Source organism: Sylvia atricapilla, chromosome 9, assembly GCF_009819655.1.
Source record: "Sylvia atricapilla isolate bSylAtr1 chromosome 9, bSylAtr1.pri, whole genome shotgun sequence".
In the NCBI taxonomy this organism is placed as follows: domain Eukaryota; kingdom Metazoa; phylum Chordata; class Aves; order Passeriformes; family Sylviidae; genus Sylvia; species Sylvia atricapilla.
Genome location: NC_089148.1, coordinates 14465604 through 14490602, shown reverse-complemented (window position 1 = coordinate 14490602; position 24999 = coordinate 14465604). Strand labels below are relative to the sequence as shown.

At 51.5% G+C, this 24999-nt stretch overlaps 1 protein-coding gene and 1 long non-coding RNA gene across 2 annotated transcripts in view; one reads left to right on the top strand and one right to left on the bottom strand.

Annotated features, from left to right (window-relative positions):
* The window catches only part of RNF220 (ring finger protein 220), a 219551-nt gene that overhangs the window by 78730 nt on the left and 115822 nt on the right, over positions 1-24999 (top strand). The window contains 1 exon segment of the mRNA XM_066324994.1: positions 10747-10821. Coding sequence (XP_066181091.1) covers positions 10747-10821 — 75 coding nt within the window.
* Positions 13939-15854, bottom strand: LOC136365223 (uncharacterized). Its single transcript, XR_010744301.1, has 2 exons — positions 15726-15854; positions 13939-14447 (listed from the first exon to the last, which is right to left on the bottom strand). It is a non-coding gene; the product is annotated as an uncharacterized lncRNA (long non-coding RNA).

Here is a 24999-nt window from a genome sequence, read left to right as displayed (position 1 = left end):
CCCAAGTGAGGGCAGTGGGGTCTTTAATATTGTGTCAGGCTCGCAGGCCCTTGTTGGCGGGTTATTCTTCACGGCAGCTAATGCCACTGGGCTAACTGAATTAGCCCCTCCTTCCGCGGGGTGAGCGTGGGGTTGCCGGGAGGGCGATCGTGCCTCGCAGCTGCAGGGAGAGCGAGTGATGGCCTGGAAATTCAATCAGGTGAGGAGCCATTGCCATCCCCGAAGGACAGGGAGCAGCCCAATTGGGGAGGAGAGCCCAGATGGGAATGCCAGTGACTGGCTCCATGCGGTCCCCGGGCAGGGTCGTCCCTCCAGGGATTGCTCCCTGCTCTGGATGGCATGGAGTGCTGTCCTGCAGTCTGCTGCTCTGCATCCATCAACCTTTGGGAGCCCCTCAGTGGAGAGCTCATCCATACCTCTGTGCTCATTTCCAGCTTGCTCATGGCTGGGTACCATATCCCCTTGCATATCCATGGGGAACCATGGCACAGGAACGTGTTGGGTGGGATATGCATTGTGTCTCCAGCCAAGATGGGCATCCCCAGGGGTCCATCCTCCAGCAAATTTGCAGCATTTCTGTTTGACTGGAGGTGAGGGTTGACCAGATGTCCTGGCCCAAGGAACTGGCAAGTGGGCCTTCTTTCTGGCTTTGCTGTTGGGATGAGGTGCTCCTCAAACAAGCCCCACTGACTGATTGCATGATCCTCTTTGTAAAGCCCTGAGGGAAGTGCACCTAAGGAGGACAGCTAAGGGGCTGGGTACTGCAATGGCCTGTCAGGAGTCCCCTACCAGGACTAGTTTTCTGTCCTTAACGAATGGAAGGAAAAAATAAATTGAACCTTGTAGGCATTTTCTTGTTGTCCTCCAAACCTGTCACTGCTTTTTTTTGTCTCCCTGTCATAGCAATGGCTTTCTTCTTCACATCTAATTACAAGCACACTCCTGGCAAACCCTGCAGCACACCCTGAGTGGATGATGGTGGCCCTGTCCAGCACTGCCTGGATGGTGCCATGCTCACCTGTGTGCCTGGGGTCCGGGACAGCCTGCACCCAGGTGGTGGCACTTTGTCAGCCCCAAAGGCAGGAGTGACTGGCAGAGGTCACAGAGAATGCAGTGGTCTCAGGAACTGGGACAGCAGAGCCATGGCAGAAGGTTGCTCCCTTCCCATAGGACGCAGTGTCTTGCCCCACCACACCAGCCCTTTCTGTGTTGAAACCCCTGTCCCTTTGTCCCTGCCACCAAGTCAGACAGAGTCTCCTTTGCTTTCCCAGATGCCCCTTTGATCTTCAAACCTGGCCTATCTCTCTCTATCCCCCATTCCCTCGCATTATTATAAATGGAGGCTTTGGCTGCCTTTAAATAGTCATATCTCTCAGACAAGCTCATGTCAGCCATAAATTTTACAGTAATGATGATTTTCTAAGTGGGTTGACTGAAGCTATTTCCGCCTCAGCCTCAAGTTACTGCACATGTCCCCCCCAAGGGTCTGGCAGCCTCATTTGTTGTCCCCCTAATTGTCATTTCTCCCATACTCACTTGGGCAGAAGCTGGAAGGAAAACTGACTCTGCTGCTGGCCCTGGCCTTCTTGGTTTTCCCATCTGGGAGGGGGTTTTGGAGGAGGGGATGGAGCTGCAGGGGTGAGACGGCACTGGCTGCCTCTAACACAGGCAGGGGGAATGGCTGCAGAATCCCACCATATGGATGCCCTTACGTCTCACTGCTCTGCCCCCCTCCCCAGCCAAGTGAAACCAGCCCCGATGTGTGAAAGCCGTAATTGCAGGTAGTCCCCCCGCACCATGCATGGTTTGAATTTGGCAGAGCAGGAATGTGGAAGGGAGAAGGGGAATTACTGCCCAGACGTGCTGCAGGGCCAACATCTGCACGAGTCATCAGTGCACATCTGGCTGCAGCAGCCTGTGCTTGTAGCCCAGCCAGTCACTTTTCAGCCCATTGGGTCTGTCTCAAGTTCCCACTTAAGAGCAGGACATGGACACACTGGTACTGGGAACCTTAGACATTTGGAGGAATTACTCCCTTCACCTGCTATTGCTGCTGATGTTGAGTGGTCACTCACACTTAGTGACTTCGTTTTTCTACTTGTAAAATAGATTTAGGCTGTCTGAAGTGCCATACTCAAGGGTACCCACCTCTAGCTCTTCCAGAGAGAAGAGTGCCTGTGCCACCATCTTCCAGGTTTGCCTAAGGCTGGCACTGCTTTACAACACCCCCAGTGAGACACTAGAGCAAAGGAAGATATTCCTGCCTCCAGGCACAGCTGAGATCAGTGAGGTGGGGCTCCCTGCTTACTTCTTGTTTCTCTTGAACTTGATTCCAAGAGACAGCAAGCTTTCTGGAGCATTTATGTCTTGCAGAATCTGGTCTTTGTGAAGGAAGAAGCAAAGCAGGATGGGCAAAGCAGGACTCAAATGGTGTCAGTACCAGAGCATCTTGGTTGTCTCCAGGTGCTCTGGACCTCAGTGATCTGGATTAGGATGGAGAGCCTCCATCACAGTGACCAGATGTACTCTTGGTAATTCCTTGCATTTTCTGGCTGTGGCTGGCAAGCTTGTCCTGCGCTCTAGGAAGGTTGCTGGGACCAAGGAGGAAGCAAATATGGTGAGGGACATGGAATGGCTCAGGGCACAGACAGAGGCTGAGGTCTTGGTGTGGGGAAGCTGTTTTACCCAATGCCATTTTTCTATGGCTGAGCTTGATCTGATCTCCAGTGAGAGGGAGGTTAGAGAGACAGGCAAGCAGCTGAAGATGCACCCATGGCTGTTCTCTGAGTGAGAGCTGGCCCTGGAGAGCACTCTGACTGTCTCATCTCTGATTGTCTTAAGCCTGCTCTGTCTTCTTGACAGAAAACACCTGCTGAACTTTTTCATCCCAACCCCTCATCTCTGAGGTTTTGTTGGGGATATGCACTGTCGGGAGTAAATCCTTGCTGCCAGTGAGCCACAATGTGCTGCGGGGCTTTAAGCAGCAGGGATGTGTTGTGCATCTCCTCACAAATACGGCTGAGCACCCTCCCTCATAAGGAGCCTGCTTGGGACTGACCCAGAAGCAAAAGCACCTTTTGTTCAGTTGCTTACAGCCCTCCCTGCTCTCCCAGCCCTCAGGAAAGCAGCCTGACCTCGTTCAGTGAGACAGCAAATGCAACCTACTCCCAGGCAGGCGCGGATTCCCAGATAAGCCCCCCCGCCTTTCTGAGGGCAGTGCAGGTTTCAGAAGCATTGTCTCTTTGGAAATTAATTTTCCTGTCGATTTCCTTATTTCTCTTAATTGATGAGGGGCAAGTCTTAGGCATATTGCCAGCGGCACCAGCCACAGCCTCCCGTAGGTATCAGTAGAGCCAAAAGCACTAGTGCTGAGGGCTGGGGAGTGTAATGAACTCTCAGAGGACTCGTTGCAGCTCAGCCCATGCTCTAGATTAGCTGAGGAATCATCTGGCCCAGCTATTAACTGTCCCATTTAACATCATAAATTATTAACCTAATTTTGAGGAGGGTTGGTGACGGATCATGCTGATTTTGTCTGCTTTTCTGCAGCCTCTCACACAGCCTGCTGGTGTGGAGTAAGCCATGGGCAGGGCCTGAGGGTTTGTGCCTCAGAGAAGGGAAGAGACAGGGCAACAGTCAGCTGGCTGCAGAAGGACCAGCTCTAGCTCTTCCTCGAGTCCACTGGAGAGCTCAGGGAGAAGCCTGAGCAGAGGGAATCCCCCACTGTGTAAGAGCTGCCCCGGGGAGGAGCAAAGCCACCCACTCCTCAACACATCTGCACTCATGTGGAACATGTCTGCACCCCTGTGCATGGATGTCCAGGACCTCTATCCCTTGCAGGGTACTAGTATGTGGTGGCCACTCTCAGTGGAAATCCTTATCAGAGGCATTTTTAGCTAGCTGAAGCTCTTTGGTTCGTATGGCAAAGGCCTGGAGTCAGGAGTTTTTCTTCCTATGCTTGTGGTAGTCTAGAACTTGTTTGAAAAGTTTCCTTCCTGGGAAAAGTTTTAAATAGAATGTGGGGGGAAATTGATTCTTTGCTATAAAAGTTTTAAACCTTTCAGAAGGTTTTTTAAAGCAAATTGAAGTTTAATAAAAATTTAAGGAATACTATCCTTTCTTTCGCCTTTGTCTTTCTTTGAGGAAAGAGATGTGTGCAGGAGGAAGGGGCTAAGAATTGCACTTAAACAAGCATTTCTTTTAATTGACTGGAAAAATTTTGAAATAATTTTGTCTATTGAAAAAAACATACAAACCTGAAGGAGACTAAGCTCTAAAATCCTTGTAAAATGCCTCTTTCATTCTGGCGTCACCAAAAGGACTTTTTGTTTCCCTGCAAGCAGCTGCGTTGCTCAGTGCTGCCTGTTTGTGGTGTGCAAGCACATGGCCCCGGGCTGGCCTTGTGTGTGTCCTCAGGCTCTGTCCCGCAGAGGGGTGGGAGGTGGCATTTGGAAGACAGCACTGCCCCTAGTCCCACCCTGCTTCAAGGCTGCACAAGATTCAGTTGGCTGTAGGACCAAGCATCACTGCCACACATCTCCCTGGATGGAGGTACTTAGGGGTCAGGATTAGCAGGAAGAATTGATGGTAAAACGCACCCCAAAAAACCCCTGAACACAAGCAAAAAGAGGTGCTTTTGATTATGGTGAGAACATGGAAAACTGTCAGAGTCTGTCTTAAATTCACAAGAGCCTGTACCACTAACCTGCTCATCCCTGAATACCCACCTACTAACCACAAGTGCCAGTGGCTCATAGTGTGCTTCCTGCCACTCTTTCCCTTATACAGTGAAACAAGGAGTCCTGAATTTGCAGGCTCACAGCATTGGTGCTCTCATACTCCCTGTAGTTGATGTCAGGCTTTACACATGTAGAATAGAGGAGGAAATAGCCTTTGCCACAGGCCTGAACCTCATTGTGCACGTGCAGTACAGACCCACACAGGACTGATGGCCAGCACACGGATATAAAATACAGCGCCCTGCCATAAAACATGCACTGCTAGTCTATATATTTTGCAATCCCTTTAAAGATTTTTTTTCTTTAAACCCCTTACCCTAGCTCCCTCCCCGTTCTCCCCCCAAAAAATTATTATAAAGAATTATTGCCATTAGTACGTCTTTCCCAGTGAAAGGAGAAAATCGCCTCATTCATAATTTATACCCTCAATTACTATTAATAAAGAAATATTTCAGCAGAAAATCGCCTGGGAAAATTACACGTAACATTGCATTAACATTCTATTTGAACATTTTCATCACATTTGTTATAGAGTTAATAAGAGGGATATGCTCCCCTGACTTCTTCATGAAATTATGGGCTGCCTATGATAGTTTAATCTTTTAGACTTTATATAATATATTCACTTTACTAATTGAGCTATCCAAGGAGCAGTTAGGGATGTTCTTAAACGTGGAAGACAAAGTAATCAGGGCCGTGACTTCCTGACAAGAAGATCTTCTTCCGGAGATGAGGAGCAGCACGTGTGAGGGGCACACACATATGTGTTTGTCTGCTCCATTAGCCCTTCCCTTAATGTCCTGCCTGTATTTGGAAGTGAACATGAATAAAGGGTGGGAGGTGATTTTCTGACTTTTGAAATAGTCCCCAAAACTTTCATTTGTATTTCAGAGTGAAAGGTGGTCTGGTGAACTTGAGCAAACAAAGTATTATTTTGGTTATAGGAAATGCCCAGCATGGGGAACTTCTCAGGAGCAGTGCTTCATGTAGACAAGCCTTTAGGCTCAAATTCACCCCCATCCACAGTCATGCACAGATGATGTCCAAAACTCTGCATAGGGAGGTGGGCTGGGGTGTTCAACCCCTCTTCTGCTCTCCCTGGAGCTTCTGCTTCACCATGTGATGCCATTCAGGACACACAGTGTCCTGTGTCTGCACACAGTGCAGAAAGGCTTCCCCCCACCCGGGGTACAAACAAACCCAAAATCGGGCTGTAGGCAAGAAATGAGGTAGGTGTGAGCAGTGAGAAAGCACTTGGAAGTTGGAGTCACACCATGACAGTGCCACCATGAGCATTGCTCTGGACAATCTATTTGTCTCCAGAAAATGTAGCAACAGGAAGGTTTTGGTAACTTGTTCTTATGCTCCTGTGCCTGCAGCAACTGGAGCCTTGGTCTAGACTCAGCTGCTCTCGGACCCTTCCTTGCACAGATGAAGTATTAGGCACTGAGATTTGAGCCCCTCATCCAGTTTGGGAGCTGAACCCACATCAGGGTCTCTGAGAGATACTCCTTTCCCATCCATGTGCACACAAGGGGCCCCTTATCACAACATGTGATCCAGGACTCCTGGCTTTAAGCAGGAAGCTTCCCAGGGCAACATCAGGAAGTGTTTTCCACCAGATCTATGTGAGAAAAGGCTGCATCTCCAGCCGTGCTGGAGGTTGCCCACTCATTAGGCCTAAGTGGATGTAGCCCCTAGCAGGTGCAAAGAGGGATCCATCACTGCAGAGCAGTGGCCTTGCCACTGGGGATGAGGTGAGCCCCTGTTCACTGCCCTGATTAAGGAGGCTTCAGTAACAGAAGATCAGCTGCTTCATTTCACATCTACAGGGCTCTCACAGCCCCTCTGCATCCACTGAGACCAGGCATGGGCGTGGAAAGGCTGACAGGGCAGAAGGTGGCACACAGGTGGGAGTTTTCAGTCACCTGAAACCACTCTTGTGACCCCCCCCAGCCTCTCCAAACTTGTGGAAAATGCTGACAGCAAGTCAGGGCTTTAATGAAAACCTTTCATGTCTTGGGATTCATTAGCTGGAACTCATTAAACAGCAAACAAGAGCCTGGATGTTGCCAACCGAGTCCTGCCAAAAGGAGTTGCTGCAGGTGGGGCAGCCTGGGATGGCAGGAGACCCTCATGCTGGAGGTGAGGTCCCATCACTGTGCAGCAGACCATGGCCAGTGCATACCAGCAGAGATGGGAATTGCTGTGGGAAGAGTGCAGGGTGGGGTTGGCAGTGAACACCCTCCTCCAGCTCCCCAAGGTTAGTCTGCTCAGAAAGTCTTCAACCCACCATGTCTGTCCACGCTCAGCCGTTCAGACTCCTGGAGTTCTGAACTCTCAGTTGTGTCATCCAGAAGAGGAGCTCAGCTCCTGCCAGCCTTGCCCTCTCAGCCCATGTGAGCCCATCAGGAAGAGAGGGATGGGTGAGTGACAGGAAGAAAGAAAAAGTGACTGCAGTGTAAGGTATGGAGAGCACAGCATCCATGCATGGCTGCATGAGACATGCAGCTCCTCTAAGGCTTTCATGGTGGAGCATGGTTGTTCCCAGCTGGCTTCACATGGAATGCACTGTACCCTCATTGCTGAGCTTGCAACCAATGTTTTCTTGGGTGGTGGTTTGCTACCAGCCAGCACTGATAGAGGCTGTAGCCACCTGGACCACCACAGAATTGTGCTGGACAAGCAGCAGCCCATGCAAGCCCACATCTCTTCATTGCTTCTTGCTTCCCAGATGGGCATGGGGCCACAGAGCTGCCATGTGTGCAAGTACGTGGGGAGTGCAGGGAGTTGGGCATATTTCCAGGGACCACATGGGCAGCCTGGGAACAGCAGAGGCCAAGGAAGGTGAGGTTTGAACTGTCCACCCCAGAGATGGCCACTGCCTGGCCCCGGGCAGGATGCACCATGCTGTAAACAGGACAAGGCTTGTAAACAGGGCTCCAGCTGGGATAAATTTAGCCCTTTGGGTTTGCAGCCCTGGTGCAGCAGGACACAGTGTCAGGGTATTGTCGAGAGGAGAGAGGGAGAAAGAGGATGAATAAACAAACACAACTTGTCCCTTTTTCTTTTTTCTTTTTTTTTTTTTTTTTTTTTATTTTTATCCCAGCCGGACAATTGTTGTTTCAGCCGGACAATTGCTCTGCAGATTGAGGGAACAGGCTATAGTTCAAGTGAATTTGGCTTCCAGTGCCTCCCTTTTCAGATTGTGTTTTCACATCAGAATGTATCCAGGCATATGTGGGGAGAGTGTCCATACCTGTGTGTGTGGGTAACTCCATGGATGCTCTGCACATATCCTTGGGCTGGCCCACAGGGATAGGGGCTGCTTTGCATCCCAAGTGAGGCTGAGCAAGCTGGAATTGTCTATCATGCAGGACTTGGCTGTCTCATTATGCACCAAACTAACACCTGTGCACGTCCAAGAGCACATGTGCAAGGTGATCTGTGCTCCACATGCATCTGTATGTGCTTCCAAGTGTAGAACAGCTCTGGAGGTGTCCCTCCACAGCAGAGGGGCACTGTAGAGTTGAAAGTCTGCAGAACTTAAGAAACAGAGATCAGGACTCAGGATCCTCTTCACTTTTTCTTCATAGGGTTTGGACACCTCATAATCCCTTGACAAAATCATCTGTGATCTCTGGAGCAAAGGGCACAGCTCTTTTCTTCCAGTCCTGCTCTGTGAGGACCCAAGTCTTTTTCTAAAGGCTGTGTTTAAAGGGAGCCTAATTTTCACATCTTAATTTTATTTTTCTCACATCTTTCTCTGACACACACATACACACTCATGTTTCTATTGGAAAAACGATTTTAATACCCATGGCACATTGTCCTGGTGTGATATAAAATCCAATGACATGTGGCATTTGGAAAAGGTCACTTCCCCTATCAGGATTCATTATCCTACCTCATCCTGGGAAGCCATGGGGTTGCCCCCTCCTCTGCAGACCCCTTGCCCCCTCCCCGGCTACAGGAGGCAAGCAGGGAGAGGAGATGAGGCATTGGGTGGCCGTGCCATGGACCTTGGCAGTGTCAGGCAGTTTCTGCAGTGAGAACTCTTGTTTCTCATTTGATGTCCCTGCTCTTTCTGGTGCCTTAATTTTCCTCCTGCCACACAGCAAGAGGACTTACAGGGATGTGCTGCTGGGAAAGCTCTGTGGGGTGCTGGGGGCTGGGCTTGGCTTTTGCTTGCCTCCACCTGCTCACTGCTCCTTGTCTCTTCCCTGTCGAGTCAGAGCCAGCACTTGTGGAGCTTTTGCTCTGCTCGGTTTCATAAGGGAAATGCTCCCCTTCCCTGTTTCACTTGTCCAAATTTTTGGCTCGGTTGACTAGGAAGTGCCTGCCTGTGTCAGTGCTCACTGCCACCTAGACAGAACTGAGAAGAGAAACTGGAGAACACATGGAAAGCCCAGCCCCTCACCAGCTTCCCCACCAAGCATGGGGATGTTCACAGCAGGGCAGGGGTGGCAAGCTCTCCTGGGGTCTGGAGCTACACCCTGGAGGGCAGAAGGGTGTAGGTCAAACTTGCTGTGGAGGTTGTCTAGGGATTCTTGGGGGATGCAGTCCCTCGCAGAGCAGAGCGTGGACTGCTCCCCCTGGGCTGTTCCATGGGAAAGGAACTGAGAGCCAGGACTTTTCCACTTGTTCACTAACTACCTTGGGGCACCTTGGCTGAGTCATAACACTGTTCCCCAGCTAGAAAGGAGGGGAGAGGTGAGGGCGGGTGCACTGAGCATCCAGTGGGCTCCAGGCTTAGTAGGAATGGCAGGAAGAGGGAAACAGGGGCAGTTTTTACTGGGGGGAGAAGGATTATATTTGCAGCAGGGAGTGGGGTTTAATGCTGGATGAAGATGGCTTCTCAGACTGCTGAGGGTGATGGTGACTGGAGCCCCTTCCTACCATATAAACACCAATGAGTTATGGGTACCCCAGCCTCTAATTACACAGTCAGCCCCAAATAGGCTGTGTCTAACGAGGCTGACAGACTAATATCTCAAGAGCCCTTAATGTGTTATCATCTCTTGCCGTATGACCTCATATTTATAACTGCTCTGGTGGGAGGTTGAGAAATATCCTTCTCTTTCCCAAGCCCCCTCCCCAATTTCCCCCCCGCCCAGAGCACCAGCTCTTCAGCCTCATCTGTTAGGATCAGGAGGAGAGAGGCGACTTCCCTCCATCCATCATCAGAGGAGTTCACGCTATTAGATGATTAAAGACATTTTTTATAATATTTGGAAGAGGCTTTGAAATGTCTCTCAAACAGTGTGATTAATGCCTGCTTAACCCTTGCCTGGCTGGGATGGCATGGTGGGGAGGCAGGTGCATCCCAGGGCAGGACTCCCTGGGCATCTCAGCGGTCACCCAGCCGTTGGGCACCCCAGGCCCTGACAAGGTGTGATTCATGAGTGTGGGGCACCTGCAGGAAGCTCCAGCCTCCAGGCAGTTCCTAATGCACCCGGGGACTTTGTGGTTTCTGAGGCTGCAACGGTTGGGGCAGGAGGAAGCCCTGTCTGCCCCCTCTCCAGCCCTTACACAAGAGGCCCCAGGGCTGTGCTGGGACAGGTCTGCAAGCTGAACCATTCCACACTGATGCTGTGTGTTTCTAGGAAGGGCAAGGAGAGGGAGTGAACAACCAGTGCCCATTCCCAACCTGAGCTGGTGGAGTGCTTGCTTTCTTAATTTCCTGTTCTTTTTACTGTGTTGCTCCAGATAAAGTCTCTCACAAATAATTGTTGGCATCTTAGATGTTCTAGTAGGATTCACCTTCAGGGTGTTGCAACCTTGCTCCAGGTTTGCCATAAAGACCCATGGGGCTGGTGGACACATTCACGCTAAAATTGGTGTCAGCATTGTCTCGTACCTGCCAAAGGCCAAATTACTGGTGTTCCCTGATGTTGGTTCCTGTGGGGGAGTGGAGATTTGGCCTCAGATGGGGGAAGTATGCCCAGCTCCTTTGATCATAGGCACAATGTTTCATAATCTCAATTTCTTGTCAATTGATTGCCAGATAGAAGCGACAACCAAAGAGGGCCCCAGGCGTCTGCAACTGCCACTCATCGTATGATTTTAACTCTCCCCCTCTGTAAGTTTGCATTATTTTCTTCTTCTTGTTGTTGTTATCTAAAGAAATCTCCCCTCCCTTCCCCTCCAAAAAGCCTCCTAGAAATTCAAATACCCTTGTTGATTTGGTATTTAATGTACAAATAGCTAAGAAGGGTTAATGCATGATTAATAGGTGTTTTATTAAAATAATTAATCTGTCATTATAGAGTCAAAAGGATCAATAGATTTCTTATAATCATGGCTTAAAATCATCTTTAGCACCAATGCTTATGGGCTTAAAACCTTGAATGGGGCATTTAGATGACCGGGGGGGTCTCCTGTTTACTTCTTCCAACTCTTTTGTCACCTGAAGTGTGACTGTTCAGATGGAGAAAAGTCAACACAGGGCTGCACATTCTGTTATGGTTACCATCCACCTTATTATTGATGGGTATTAAAATTATCACACCTGAGTGACAGAGAAGGGAAATGGAAAGCAGGAGAAACTGGGGATGCAGCTGGATAAATGCTCTTGGTTATAACAGTCAGCAGCACCTGAGTGGAGCAAGGCTGGGGCATGGCCAGGCTGTCTCAAATCAATTAGATGCTTCTGCAAAGCAGCAAATATTGGCCAAGCATCACCCATCACAACCTGGCTTCTTCTCTAAGCTGCACTGCCTCTACACCAGGGTGAAGTGTGGGGATTCCAGCCTTGCACAGAGGTGAAGCCATGTGCCTGGTGTGAGGCAGTGTGGCAGTGGCCAGGAAAGACTTGCCCAATGCCACCCGAGTCACCTCAGCCTCAGGGGCTGCTTTTCTGGCAGCTGGATGATGGTGGTCTGGTTGGTCCAGCCCTTTGGGATGTTCCAAGCTGCTGTTTGGTAACTCCAGGAACACTGTGACAAATCCCAGAGATGCTGAACTGCCGACCCCCAGCTCGAGCTCTCCGCAGGAGGAGGTGCTGTTTAGACAGGTTGACACGAGAGCATCTGAGCCAGCACAGGCAGGGGGAGTGCAGCCCCCCTCTGCCCCTCACTGCCCAACACAGCATGCTCTTCTCCAGCAGAGGAGAGATCCAGAGGTCATGCAGGGAGTCTGTGGTGCAACCTGGACAGCAATACAGAGTACTGCAAGGGCAACTGGCCCTGGCAAGTGTTTCTTGAGTGATTTTGGCAGCCTTGGCTGTGGATGTTGGCTACACCACTCATGCAATGGAGACCTAGAGCTGCTGCCTAGTGAGTAGAGCAGATGTTGGTGTGCCGGGATCACTCCTGGTGGCCTGAAACCCCTTCCTGTTTCTCCATTTCTCCCTCCCAGCTGCATTTGTGCCACTTTTGTGCAGCCCTTGGCACAAGAAGTCTGCCCAAGGTTGCAGACTCTCACTCAGAGGCTGTTGGGAGCTGGTGCTCTCTGATGATTTGGCCATGCAGAGTTACTCTGCTGCAGGCCCCCTGCCTCACTCCCTTGCCTTGCATGAGGGCTCAGCCCCACACCCCACCAGCTCTGCTCCCGGCCCAGCCCCACAGCCCAGGCCAGCCAGCTGGATTCAAACCAGTCAAGGTGAAATAAAGGCAAGGTCATCCTGTTACTGTCCCTTTCTCTTCCCTGCCTGTCCTGCACCCAGCTGCTTCAGGCTGGCTTGACCAACTCCCGTCTCACTAGAAATCCCAAGTTTGCCCCATCCAGCTGGCAGGTGTGTACCTGGCCTGCCAGGAGGATATTGCTGCCTCCACCTCTCACCCCCATCAGTGCTCTGCATGGGGTTGGGCAGAGATTTTCCAGACTCCTTGCATCCAGCCCTCTCCACCCCATCTCACTGCTTATTTCTGGGCTATTATGTTCAACAGGGAGAATTTGTTTCTGTCCAGAGCAGATCCCCGGACAGTCTTAAACCTCTGAGGATTTATCATCTTGAGCTTTTGTTTGTGGGTGTCCAAGACCCTCTGCCCCAGAGCCAAGCCCAGTTGTTTTTCTGTCTCCTCCATGGAGCCTGGTGGCCCTCAGGAGCACTGACCCTTCTCTTCCCCAATGGATGTCCAGTCCTGCAGCTTCCCCACACCCTGGTCACACACATGCAAATGCTGCTGCTGGGGGCAGGATGCTGCAGTCACAGAAGCAGGGGACATGTTCATCCTACCTACCCGGGAGGTGATGGCTGTGGCTCTTTCAGGCTTTGGTTTCCAGGGCTGCCAAGGGAGGTGGCCCAAGGTGGAGCACACTGGGCTCCCAGCATAGGAGTCTCCTGGGATCATGTTCAGCCCACCCTGGGACTGGTGGGGGAAGCCTGGGCTTGTTCTCTTGCAGCCCCCAGATTGCATCCCTGCTTGCCTCCCTGCTCCACAGCAGCTCAGCAGCTGAGAGGGCTGGGCATAAGCAAGGTGTAACCCACCCTGCTTGTCTCAGGGGCCAGCAGGGACATATTCTCACGTCGAGTATAGCTGAAACAGCAGCAGCCACCTCTTCTGAGTGACAAGAGGGTGACAGTGGGATGACACTTCATCTCAGCAGATGTTCGGCTGCCTTGTGAGCCCGGTGGGGAGTTTGGGGTCCCTCCCAGCAGGTTCAGGTCTATTAGGACAGAGCTATTGACTGGCAGAGTTAGCAACTGGGGTTGTGTTTCCAAATCATCACCAGTGCCGTGTTAGATGGTTCCCCGCTCGTCCCCAGCCCCCTGCTCACTCTCACCCTGTCCCAGAGGCCACTGTGTTAGTGACAGGAAGCTGCTCTGGAGGGCAGTGGAGTGTGGCAGAGAGGGAAAGAGGTGCACGGCTGGTCCACCAGAGCACCGCCCCTGCAGACCCATCCCCTCCCTGGCTGCCCACATTCCTTTGCAGCAGCGCCAGGAAAGGGGCGACCAACCTTTGGCATGTTTATTGACACTCCCTGAGTTCATACTGTGACTCTACAATCTTTCCCTGAGATTATTAAGAATTAATTGATCACTTTTATATTCCCCCCGATACCCGGTGCTGCTTTGCGACAGGCGGCAGGAGGAGGAAAGGGAGGCGGGAGGAGGGTGGGGTGTGTGTAAAAAACACACTGATAAATGTTAATTACTCTTTTACAGCCCTTGTCAAATTCCAGAGCAAGTCGTAAATTCATTAAACTCTAACGGATTAAGCACATGCAGCTTATTTAGTCGCCATAAACAAGATCATTTGGATGTTGATTTTCCCCTTTTTATTGCTGCAGCAGAAAAGGGGAAAAAATCAGATGAGGGAAGCAGTTGGTGGTTACGAGGGAGTCAGAAAAGTTTGGATTTATTTCATATCTTGTTTCCTTGCTCTGTGACAGCTCTTTGTAGTGTATCAGCCCTTGAGTTGTGCCTGGGCAGCGTCTTTCCGGGGAGTCTGGCCATCCCAGGAGCCATGTCCATCTCTAAGCAGTATGGACAGCCCTGGGATGGAAGGGCCATGCTGCACAAAGGGTGTCCATGTCCTCTCCATGCTCCAGCAATGCCTCTATAATGTTGAGGCACTTAAAGACCCAAGCAAGACCTGCATGAGCAGACATGAGATGCTTGAAGACCTTTCAGTGATGTTTTTGATTGTGATTGCTGCTCTGCTCTCTCATTGTGCTAGGAGGTCTCCAAAGGTAAGTTTCTCCAGCAAGGTTCATCCAGGCCTGTGGGATGCAGGAGTCTGCCCTCAGCCACTCTGCAAACGACTGTGCAGACCAAGTTAGCATGGAAGCAGCTCTGCTTGTTCTGGGATGTTTTAGCTCACTGAATGCTATCCCCAGAGTGCTGACTGTGCCCTAGTGAGTGAGATGACCCCTATCAAACCCAGACAAGAGAGAAAGCAGAGAGGAAAGGGAAGTCATGCTGTTGAGCAGGGACATGGTGCCTTTGGCTGCTCTGAATACGAGAACATGGCCCAAGGTCTGTCAACCCGCTGGTGAGCTTGCCATCCTCTGCTTCCCTGTGTTAATAATCCAGGCTGACCTCCTGAGCTGTGGGAGTGGTGGAAGGAGAATGAGAGGAGGGTCATGGAGATTAATTAATACTCAGGACTCTAATTACAAGTTTCTTCAACACTGGACTTCTAATGAGGAACAGGCACCGAGGCAGCCCTGAGTCCTGCTGCCCCCCAGCTGGCCCTGCTGAAACACCTCCTGCTGCCTTGCAGGAGTGGTTTCACTGGGAAAGGGATAGCAGTTAGCCCCTGGGCACCAGCATCTCCCACTACAGCTCCGGGTGTCCAGCCAGTTGCCACGCTGCTGCATAATTCTGTTCGTGCCTTGGGCTGAGCATTGGAGACCTGCTGCCATCCTTAGCATGCTCAGCTCCCTGCCTTGGTCCAGTGGGATAAGAGCAGGAGGTGGCCTGGGGGACCAGAGGTCCTTGGTAGGTGTCAGCCTGACTCTCTGAGGTGGAGGGTGCTCTGCAGGTGTGGTGCTGGCAGGAGCTGTGGCACTGCTGGTTCTCTGGTGCTGGTCACCCATCTCCAGCAGTGCTGGTCCTGGGACATGGCTCTGTTTCTCCAGCATCTCCCAGCCTCTGGTAAGGCTGTGCTCACCAGGAGCTGCAGGCAGCCATGCACTGCAGGCAGCAGAGGGAACTCTAAACACCTTACTGGAGCTTGCTGCCTGGCTGCTGCCAGAAAAATTTCAGGCTTTTACTTTAGAGTCCCTGGCAGCTCTTCACCTAAAGGAGGTGACCTGAGCACTAGAGAGGTGGCTGACTTCCACCCACCCCATCTTAGCCCATCTCTGAAACAGGAACACACCCCCAAGGTCTGAGCTGTGAGTACACGTCTAACTGCCCCAGCCCTGCTCCCCTCTACATTTGCCTCTTGAGGGGCAGAGAGAAGGACAGGAGCTGCCAAAGCGCTCAAATAAAACAGCAAGGAGCTGCCAATCTTCAGAGATCAATTCTCAGCATTTCCCTCCCTCAGCCCTTGCATCAAGTACAATGTGCACAGATGCCAGCAGAAGCATCCCTACCCATTAGATCCCTCCGTGCTTTCCTGCTGTGTGAAGGTGCCCTCCGGAGATCTCCCTGGGGTTCTAAGCTCGGGCGGGGCATCCAGGGGTTAACAGAAGGAGCATGTCCCATGCTAAGCAGTAGCTAACAGCCACCAGCTAATAACTTTATGGCTTCAAAGCAGGGCATTTATCATGCTGAAGTTTGTTTATGCACGAGTTATATAGCACATTATACCAGCACTGTGTTTGGCTGATAAATTCTCCATGACAAGCAAGGCTACCAATGGGGGCCCACCAAGTCCAAAAGACCAGTAGCTTTTTCCTGAACTCTGCTTTCTGAGATAAGGGTGTTTTTTCCCTCTTTTGTTTTGCAAGGAGGAAAGGAAAAAAAATTAGACAACCTGTAAACTTGAAAAAAAAAAAGAAAATATGGGGACTTGTATTGGCTGAGTTGCCCAGTGCTATGATGCCCAGTGGGGCAGAGGAGAAGGTCCTGGTGAGGACCAGGTGAGCTGTGTTGGCAAGTGATGCTTATGGGCCTGTGGCCTCACTGGGCATATACTGAGTGAGTACTGACAGGCTCTGGGTGTCTCCAGGAAAAGCTTATCTCAGACCTGTCATGGAGGGGCTTTGGGGTTTTTTTTGTAGAAGTATTAGAAGGTGCTCTGGCAGCTGTCTGGTTCTGCACTGTTTCTAAAATGAGCCGTATTGGTGGCATTCGTCACTATCTTGAGGTTGTGCATATGTGCGATTTGTTACTGCTTTGACACAAAGGCTGTGTTCCCCTGTACCCCTTGCTCTGGATTCAACTGCTTTAATCCCACCAATAATAATGACCTTCACATTTCTGGCTCTATCACAGGAGCCAAACCCACTTCGCAAACATTAACAAGCTTGACCTCCCAACTCCATGCAAACATGATAGATCAGGATTACTTTTCCTGCTGCAGTGGTGGGGAAACTGAGGCATAAAGCAAGGAGTGTGCTGACCTGAGCCCACTCAAAGGGGCACCCTTTGCTTTAACCACTACACTTCACCCTGCTCCAGTTTGGACAAGTGTAGGCTTTTGTAGGTCTCACCTCTGGAGCAAGACTGGGGTCTGGTGGGATGCAGTAGGATGAATCCACTGAGGGCTCTTGAGGCAGCAGCTGTTCCTCCTGTTGGGAAGTGGGATACACGCTGTTGGGGTTGTAGTGTGCCAGCTCATCCTGGCCTTTTCCTGTGGAGCCATGCCCACAGTGCTTGTCCTCCTGCCCTGCTGCAACAAGCAGAAAGCCCCCACCATGGTCCAGTGTCCAATGCCCAGGTAGTGGGTGTTTGGGTTCCCAGCTCCCTGCATGAAACATGCTCTGATGTGTGTCTGCAGGGGCTGCCCAGTGAGGACATCTTGGTGCATTTACCTGTGCACACACACACACAGGTGTGCATAAGCACAGATTGATGAGTGCACTAGGTGCATCTCCACCTCCAGTGCTGTGTTAGGATCCATGCATGGCTGCCCATCCACATGGCTGTCCCTGGACATGTAGCCATCCCAGCCTGTGCATCTCCTGCTGCATCCCTGTTGCATCCCCAGCTGTGTACCTGCGCTGGCCGTGGATCTGCATCGGTGGCTGCGTGCAATGGCCCCTGCAGGCTGTAAATATTGGCAGTGTGGCGGGGAGGTTGAGCGGTTTATGGCTCCAGGTCAGGCCCGTGAATCATAAAAAGGTGTCGGAAGGAGCATTAACTCCTAGCCTTCGCTTGGTCTCTGTGTGGTTTCAGGCGGGGCCCCGAAGGCAGTGATTAAAGGGTGCACCTTCCCCTTTCAGTTTTACGGTAAAAGGAAAGCAGTAAATTAGAAGCCCACAGGCTGGGGCAGGCCAGGTCCCGCCAGCACAACAGCTAAGCAAGTACCTGCCCTGCGCCCCGAGCTTCCACCGCTGGCTCTGCACATGCCCCCAGCAGAGCCCCCGCACAGCCCCTTCCCATGGCAGGCCCTTTCCAAGGAGCAGTGTCCGGACATGAGATGGGCATAGCAGGGACATCCCTCCATCCTTGCCCAGCAACAGTTTGGGGTGGCCGGAGCTGTTCAGTCCTGCTCACCCCATAGAACAGCAGCACCTCTTGCTCTGCACCTTTTTATGACTCCGGCTGTAATTAACTCCAGTAATAAAATTTTTTTTAATCCAAATAGATATAATTAACGTTTAATGCCCCTGTTTTCTTGCAAATTGTCAGGACTATTAAGAGCTGAGTATTGATTGAAGAGGCATATGTTTCTGCTGCTGAGGTGGGACTGTTGGCAGGACAGAGGCAGAGAGCCCTGATAAAATGGCTGGGTCCTGTCCCACATCTGGACCTCAGGACAGTGACTTGAGGCTGGGGAGAATTAGGGCAACATCCAGCACTGCAGGGCTGATCCTGGCCCAGGGAAGCAGGGAGGAAGGGGTGACGGTTGTTTTATTTTTTCCCACCACTCAGCTATAGGTACTCTCCAGTGCTGTGGTCTTTGGTGAGCACTCAGTCATGGGGCATTACTGCCAGCATATGCTCTAAACTCGCCATCTCCTGGAGAACAGCTTTCAGGGACAGAGGTGTGAATACACCCTGTTCCATTTTCATACCAGATCCTGCAGCTGACCCAGCTTGAAGCTGCCCTGGCACCCTGGCTCATAACCACCACCATCTGCCATGAGAAATAGGAAACAACACCTTCCCTGAGCTGCTGCTGCTGCAGCCAGTCCTGATAAGGCACTGTATGAAGGGCTGGGCCACTGCCAGACTGAATTCTCCCAGCTCCTGAGAGGGCCAGTGCACATCAGCCCCAGGATCACTGCAGGTACTGCAGCCCTTCTAGCCCTGGTTTCCAGTGAGAGGCCTGGGGCTGGGCAGAATGAAGAATGCAGTCACATGCTGTGCCGCTGTCCCTGGGCTAGACTGAGCCTTAGATGTCTCTAAGGAGGAGAGGAAGGGAGCCTTGCAAGGTGCCAGGAGAGAAAATACTTCTCCTTTCCTTTAAAAAAATGTGCTTTTTCCCATGGGTAATGGCATTGTGGAGCCCTGGAACTGACGCAGCTGCCAGAGGTGATGGATGGTGCCAGCTGATGGAGCAAAGCGGGTCGGCAGAGCAGAAACCAGCAGGCACAAAGAGAGAGCATCCCTGCTAACCAAGGCAGGCGGTGACACCCTGTGCCGGGGCTGGGCCCACAACAGCCCCCTCTCTGTTGAGCTGGAGAGTGGGCACAGCTGGAGTACCTGGGGTGCCATCCTGCGATGCCCCCGGCTTCACCCCAACTGCACCCGCCAACAAGAAGGGCCTTTCTTCATCTCCACACAAGCCTTGATTGTTCAGATGCTTTCCCTATCACTGCCTTGTGCTTTTGCTCTTCCCAGAGATGGTTCTCGGAGGAAATGGAGGATTTGCAACATCTGCATGAGCAGAGCTGCTGAGACTTCAAGGTTTCAAAAGGAACTGAGACTTCTCGTGTGAGGCCAGACCAGGTTCTTGGTCCCCTCAGCAGCTTCAGACCAGGACATCTCAGTTCCCTCAGCAACTGTGCTATGTGGCTGTGTAAGCCCACAACTCACCCTATCTCAGTTTCCCACCAGTGGTTGAGGTCCTGCTTCACCTTTGCAGATGTGCAGCAAAGAGTGGATACATGCATTTGAGCCGTGGCACCCCCAAAAACTGGGGAGCTGAAGTGCCAACTGCCCAGGGCAGGTCCTCTGCCTTCCCTCCTGGGCAGACAGGACTGTGCTGGCCACCTGACAGATGAGAAGGGGGAAGCGGAAATGTGGAAGCCAGGGCTGGGGATTGGAGGGCTCTCCAAGAAGGGATCTGGCCACCTTTTGAGGCTGATGGGAGGGACTGAGTTTTTTTAAATGGTGGAGGCAGTGGCTGCAGAGAGAGATCAAAAGACAAGGCAGCTGTGTAAAATCAGCCCAAACATCACTGAAACTTGTGTGCAGTCTGTGTCTGCTCTGAGAGACACATAGAGGGCCTCTGGCCAGGGGATGGGACAGCAGCTTGCAGTGATGCCAAGGGGATGCTGGCAATTTTGCTGTGACCGGGGCTTTACAGACACCCACTCCAGCCTAGACGCCTGTTGTTCTGCCAGCAGGAAATATCTTCTCCCCAAGCATTGTACCCATTAGCCACTTAAGGGAGGGCAGGGTATATCCCCCTCAGGCCTGGGTGTGTGGGTAGGATTAGGAGGAGATCCGAACAAAGGCAGGCAGGCGGCCCTAAGCTGTAGAAAGTAAGAGCTCTTTGGAAGTAAAACAGCATGCGGTGAGCCCCAGGCTTGAGACTCAGGACTGCAGTATGCTCTCTGTCTCTCTTGTGAGGTCGGCAGGATCTTCCCTTCACCCAAGCACAAGGAAGAGAAGACGCTGGGAGGTCACATGTTTTGCTCAGATCCCCCTGGCCAGAGGCATACAGTGTCCTCCAGGGATACAGAGCTGCACTGTCTCTCCTGCAGCCTGGGGATACTGAGCAGGTCTCCCCCAGAAGTGTGTCAGGAAGGAGCCCAGGCATCCTGGCTCCAATCCCGTGCTCTGTCTCCAGCTGAAGGATGTATGCTAGCTGAAGCTGCCAGGCTGAGGGATGTATCTCTGGAGGGATCTGAACCCTGAACTGTCATCTTTGCTCTCCAGCAAACCCAGCTGCTGAGTCCCTGTGCAGCACTGACTGCTGCTGTGGCAGATGTGAGGAGGAGGAGGAGTGCAGGAAAGGGGCTCAGCTTCAAATCGATTCTGAGCACTGTGATAAGAATCTCTTATCACCCTTGTCATTGTAATGGCTGGGACTGAAATGCTGGGCTGAGAAAGAGTCAGGATTTTGCTGACCAGAGGTGAGGAGGAGACAGGGCACAGCAGGGAGCAATTGTGGCTCTGGAATGAACTCCCAGGGCTTTGAGAACCTGCTTGCTCTCCAGCTTTCTTTTCCCAGCCTTGGGGCTGCCCCCAGTTTCTTTCTCCAGCTCCTTCCAAAGAAGAGAGCTCCCAGTGATACAGATGAAATGCAGTAAAGGAATGGGTCCAGCACATCCAGACCGTGCATGGTGGTAAGAGACACACAGAAGAGCAGTCCTGGGGACTGAATATTGCTAGGAGAGACCAAGAGTGAAAGGAAAAACTGGGAAATTCATGCTCCTACACCTGTAGCTTCCTGCAGACTCTTCCCACCTTCCCCTGAGGCAGGGTCAGCTCCATCTTTTCAAGGAGTGCAGCACAGCAACCCAGGTTCCCAGGAGCCATTGGTACCCAGGAGCCAATGGAGCTGACAGGGATCTGGCAGGGATTTCCAGGCCTCTGTTCCCATTGCTGTCCAAAGGCAATGGGTAAGGGAAAGGGAGCTGTTAAGCTTATATGCTCCAGGTGGTATTAGACTACATAGTGATAGCACTGAGTACCCTCATCTCTACGAGGCTCCTGGGGTGCCCTGCTGCATGTTCTGCCTTTAATCCCTCATGCTTCTTCCCTGCATTTATTACAACTGTTGACTGGGATTCCAAGGTCATCAGGCCTTGCAGAGGTGCAGATAAAATCTAAGCCTGCTGCAGTCCCCTGCATCTCTGGCCCCACCAATCCCCTTGGCTGTCTACAATCTCCTCCTGTTAAACTCTTCTCTGGCAGGGAAGCCCCAGAAGGTTAAACAGCAGCAAGGCTGCTTCTCTGTCCTCCTCCAACAACCACGTAGCTGGGGGATGTGTCATCTTTCCACCCTGTCCCCCTTTGCAGTGGCTGTGTGGGATGCCCCACTGCCAGGTGGGACCTCAGAACTGAGGAGGGCAACACTGTTCCAAAAGGCTTGCTGGGGGTCTGCAGCTGCCTGGCAGGTTTTGCTGCTGGTTCCACACTACTGGTGTCAAAAAAAGACCTTCTTGAAAGGTCCCATGAGCCCCCTGCACATGGGTGCCCTGAAATTGGGACCTGTTAGCCAGGGTGAGGTGCCCCAGTGCATGGCAGAGCTGGGGATTTGCACAGCAGGGGCTTTGTTGGGCCCAACAATTGTTCTGCTGGAGAGGACAACTCTGAGCAATGAACTAGTTTTTCCTATCTTGGACCAGATCCAGGTTTCATGGCTGCTTGGTGGTCAGGGAATTGGTCCACCACTCTCAAGAGACACTTTAGGACTTGCACATTTAATTCCAGGAGGAACAGTGTCACATCGAGAGAAATTGGCCCTACTAGAGGATTTATTAATTTCTCCTTCCCTCTTCCCCCTGACAGGAGCTGTGCCGAGATCCTCAGAGTCATCTCGCTAAAGCCGAGGGGAGCTTAGTGCTTAAATGATTTTCATGTCACAGAGAAGTTTAGTGCTTGTCAACAAGTCGGAGGTCTTGCTGAAAAGCCTCAGCAAAACAGAGCAGCAGGGAGACAAGGAGAGTAGGCACCAGTGCTGGGAAGGGGGGAACACATGAGGCAGATCTCCAGAGCACCTGCATACATGGGAACATCACATATCCCTCTCCATGTACCCCCAGTAGAAAATTTGACTACCCCACGCTCCAGCAAAAGTTGTGTTTGGCCCAGTTCTTAAGTTTAAACCTCATGGAAAAACTTTCTTTAAACCTCACTAATGTGGAAAAGTAGAGCTGGCCAGTAGTTTTCAAGTCCTTGCTTTTGTAGTTTCTTGCAGAAATTGATGTACACATATATTTTGTGTGCTGTATTCACCAGGATGCTTTTCCTGCTGAGGCGAGCCCAGAGCTGGTGGGGCTGAACACTGTTGCAGTAACGTGCTGGCTCTGCAGATGGGGATAGCAGAGCTCAGAAACTAAACCCAGATGCCACTGAAAAAGCTCGCTCTGCCTGGGGAGGACAAGGAAGACACCCTCACTTCCACAGATATCCCGGCTGCCCTGCTGGAAGGAGAAAATGTTAGTCATTCTCTCTCCTTTTGGGGAGCTGGATTTCTTGAGTATGAATTCGTTTGAGCAGGGGATAGCTCAGTTCAAGCTCTGGGATGCAGATCTGACACAGTGCAGATCTGTGAGGGACGTCACAGGCAAGCTGGCAGTGCCGAGGTCCGGAGGCCACTCATTCGGACTCTTTCTCACTGTGGACTCCTGGAAAGCCACCCCACACCTTGAGGGCAGCAGAAGGAGCAAGGAAGCACAGATAGCAAGGCAGAGATACTATGGGCATGCTGCAGCAATAGCAGCCCCAAAGCCACCTGCTCCTCTGGGATCTGTGGGTGCCAGTGGATTGCTTGAGTCAAACGTTGGAGCAGGTTTTGGAGGAGAGCTGGGTAGCTGGCTGATCCACAGGGAAGGGAGATAACTCCTCAGCAAAACCAAAATTGCAATAGTATCTGGCCTCCAGCCTTCTCAAAGCAGGACTGGCCCCATCCTTTTATTGAAGCATCCTTGGTGGACTGATGCCCCATGAACCTGTGGGTCAATCCCATCTGGCACAGTGAGCATTCCTGTGCTGGTGAGGTGTAAACTCATACTTCCCTATGGATTAATTAAGCCCTTCATTTTCATAGGAAGTGTCAAAGATTTCCTTCCATCACCCCACTCCATGGCTTTACCCTGACATCCACAGTGAGTACCTTCCTTGGCAGCTTCCCTGCCTGATGGGCAGGGATGGCAAGCAGCCCTGCACACACCTCATACTGTTTTCCCATCACCTGCCATAGGGCCTGTATGTTTTCATTTAGTCAACATAAGGAAAACTTGTAAAACATATGTCTGCTTCCCAAGGAGAGGGAAAAAAATGACCCCAACAGCTTGGTCCAGTTAACAGCTTAGGCTCTTGACTCTGCAGTTGGCTTTGCAGGCACTTTGTTTTGTGCTCCACATTAGCTGGCCCCCATCTCTGGCTGTGCCAAGGTGTGCATCTGTGGAGAGGAATATCTGGGGGCAAGGATACTTGTGGGGAGAAGGATGCCCCCAGGATCTCGGGGAGCGTGGTGGGGCTGTGCTGCCCCCTGAGAGCAGGCAGGCAGGAGCACTTTCCACCCCACCCTTTGCAGGCTCCTGCCAGCACAGCTCCCCATCCATCCCATACATTTACCTAACGCTAATGAGACGTATTGATTGGAATGATGGGATTTGTAAAGGTCGCAGGGTTAAAGTACATAAAACCAGCCTTTCTGGAGCTGCAATATCAGGGCCGATGGGTCTGGTGGGAGAGATTAAAGGCCTCGTGCTGCAAGAATGGAGAGAGCTGACAGCAATTACATATCAGATGTGTGCATAGTTATAACCCCCTCTCCTTGCAAGACAGGCAACCACGTCCCCACCGCTGCGGAGCAGGTCCCCAACATCCCCCATCTCCCTTTCAAAAGCAAGATTTCAACAGAGCAAATCAGGGAAAGAAAGAGAAAACATGAAAGGGAAACAGAAAGACTGAAGACCCCATTGGAGAGGTCATGCCCAGCTCTGTCCCTCTGGTTTATGTCCCTGTTTCAGGCTTCCCAGCTGAGTTGTTGTGGCATTGCAGTGTGCTAAGTTGGTGAAATGTGAACTATGAAAACACCATGGTCCCTTTTGTTAGAGCAGGACTCCCACTACTGGTAATGAGATAATCTGGCAGGTCATTAGAGAGCTTTGTCCCCTGGAAAGGTTCTTGTTCTAGGGCTGGAGGAGTCCAGATCCCCAGGTGCACAAATACAGTTGGCTGGAGGTTTGTCCCAGATCAGGGTTAACAGGTCTTAGAGTAAGAGACAAATAAATCCGGATATCACTTTTTCTAGAGGTGTTTCTCAGCCATATGGGAGACACACAGGAGCTCTGTCTCTTGTGTTCTCCTCTGGGCTGTGCCCATAAAGTTTATTCCTAAATCCTCAGAGCCGGCTCAGCTCCGGTGGAGCCATCTTACTCCATCATCCCTCCTTGCAGGCCCCTGTCTACACCACGGGCTTGTTTCTTGGGCCAAAACAGAGAGGAGCACAGCTTGGGAGAATTGTATCACCTGAAGGTGCTGTACTTTTAACATCACAGGTTCTTGCAGTGGTTATGAGGTGCAGGGGGGGTAAAACGTGCCTCAGGGTCTTTCCTGGGTCTCCAGTGGAAACATAGACAGAGACACAAGCTAGGCTAAGGGATGTACTTAGCTAGGCTAAGGATCTGTGTTGACAATATTACTACAGACAGAACAGCTGAATTATCTCCATGAGTGACCTTCATTAGCCCAGCTCCAGCAGGAGGAAGCTCAGCTCAGGGACCTTTCATCTCCAGCTTGTCTTGACTTAACATCACCCACCATTCCTCTCACAGCAGGATTAACACCGGAGGCACCTGGGACTTGGGAGGCCTGGCTCCATCTGGCATCTCACCAAGGCAAGAACATAAGCAG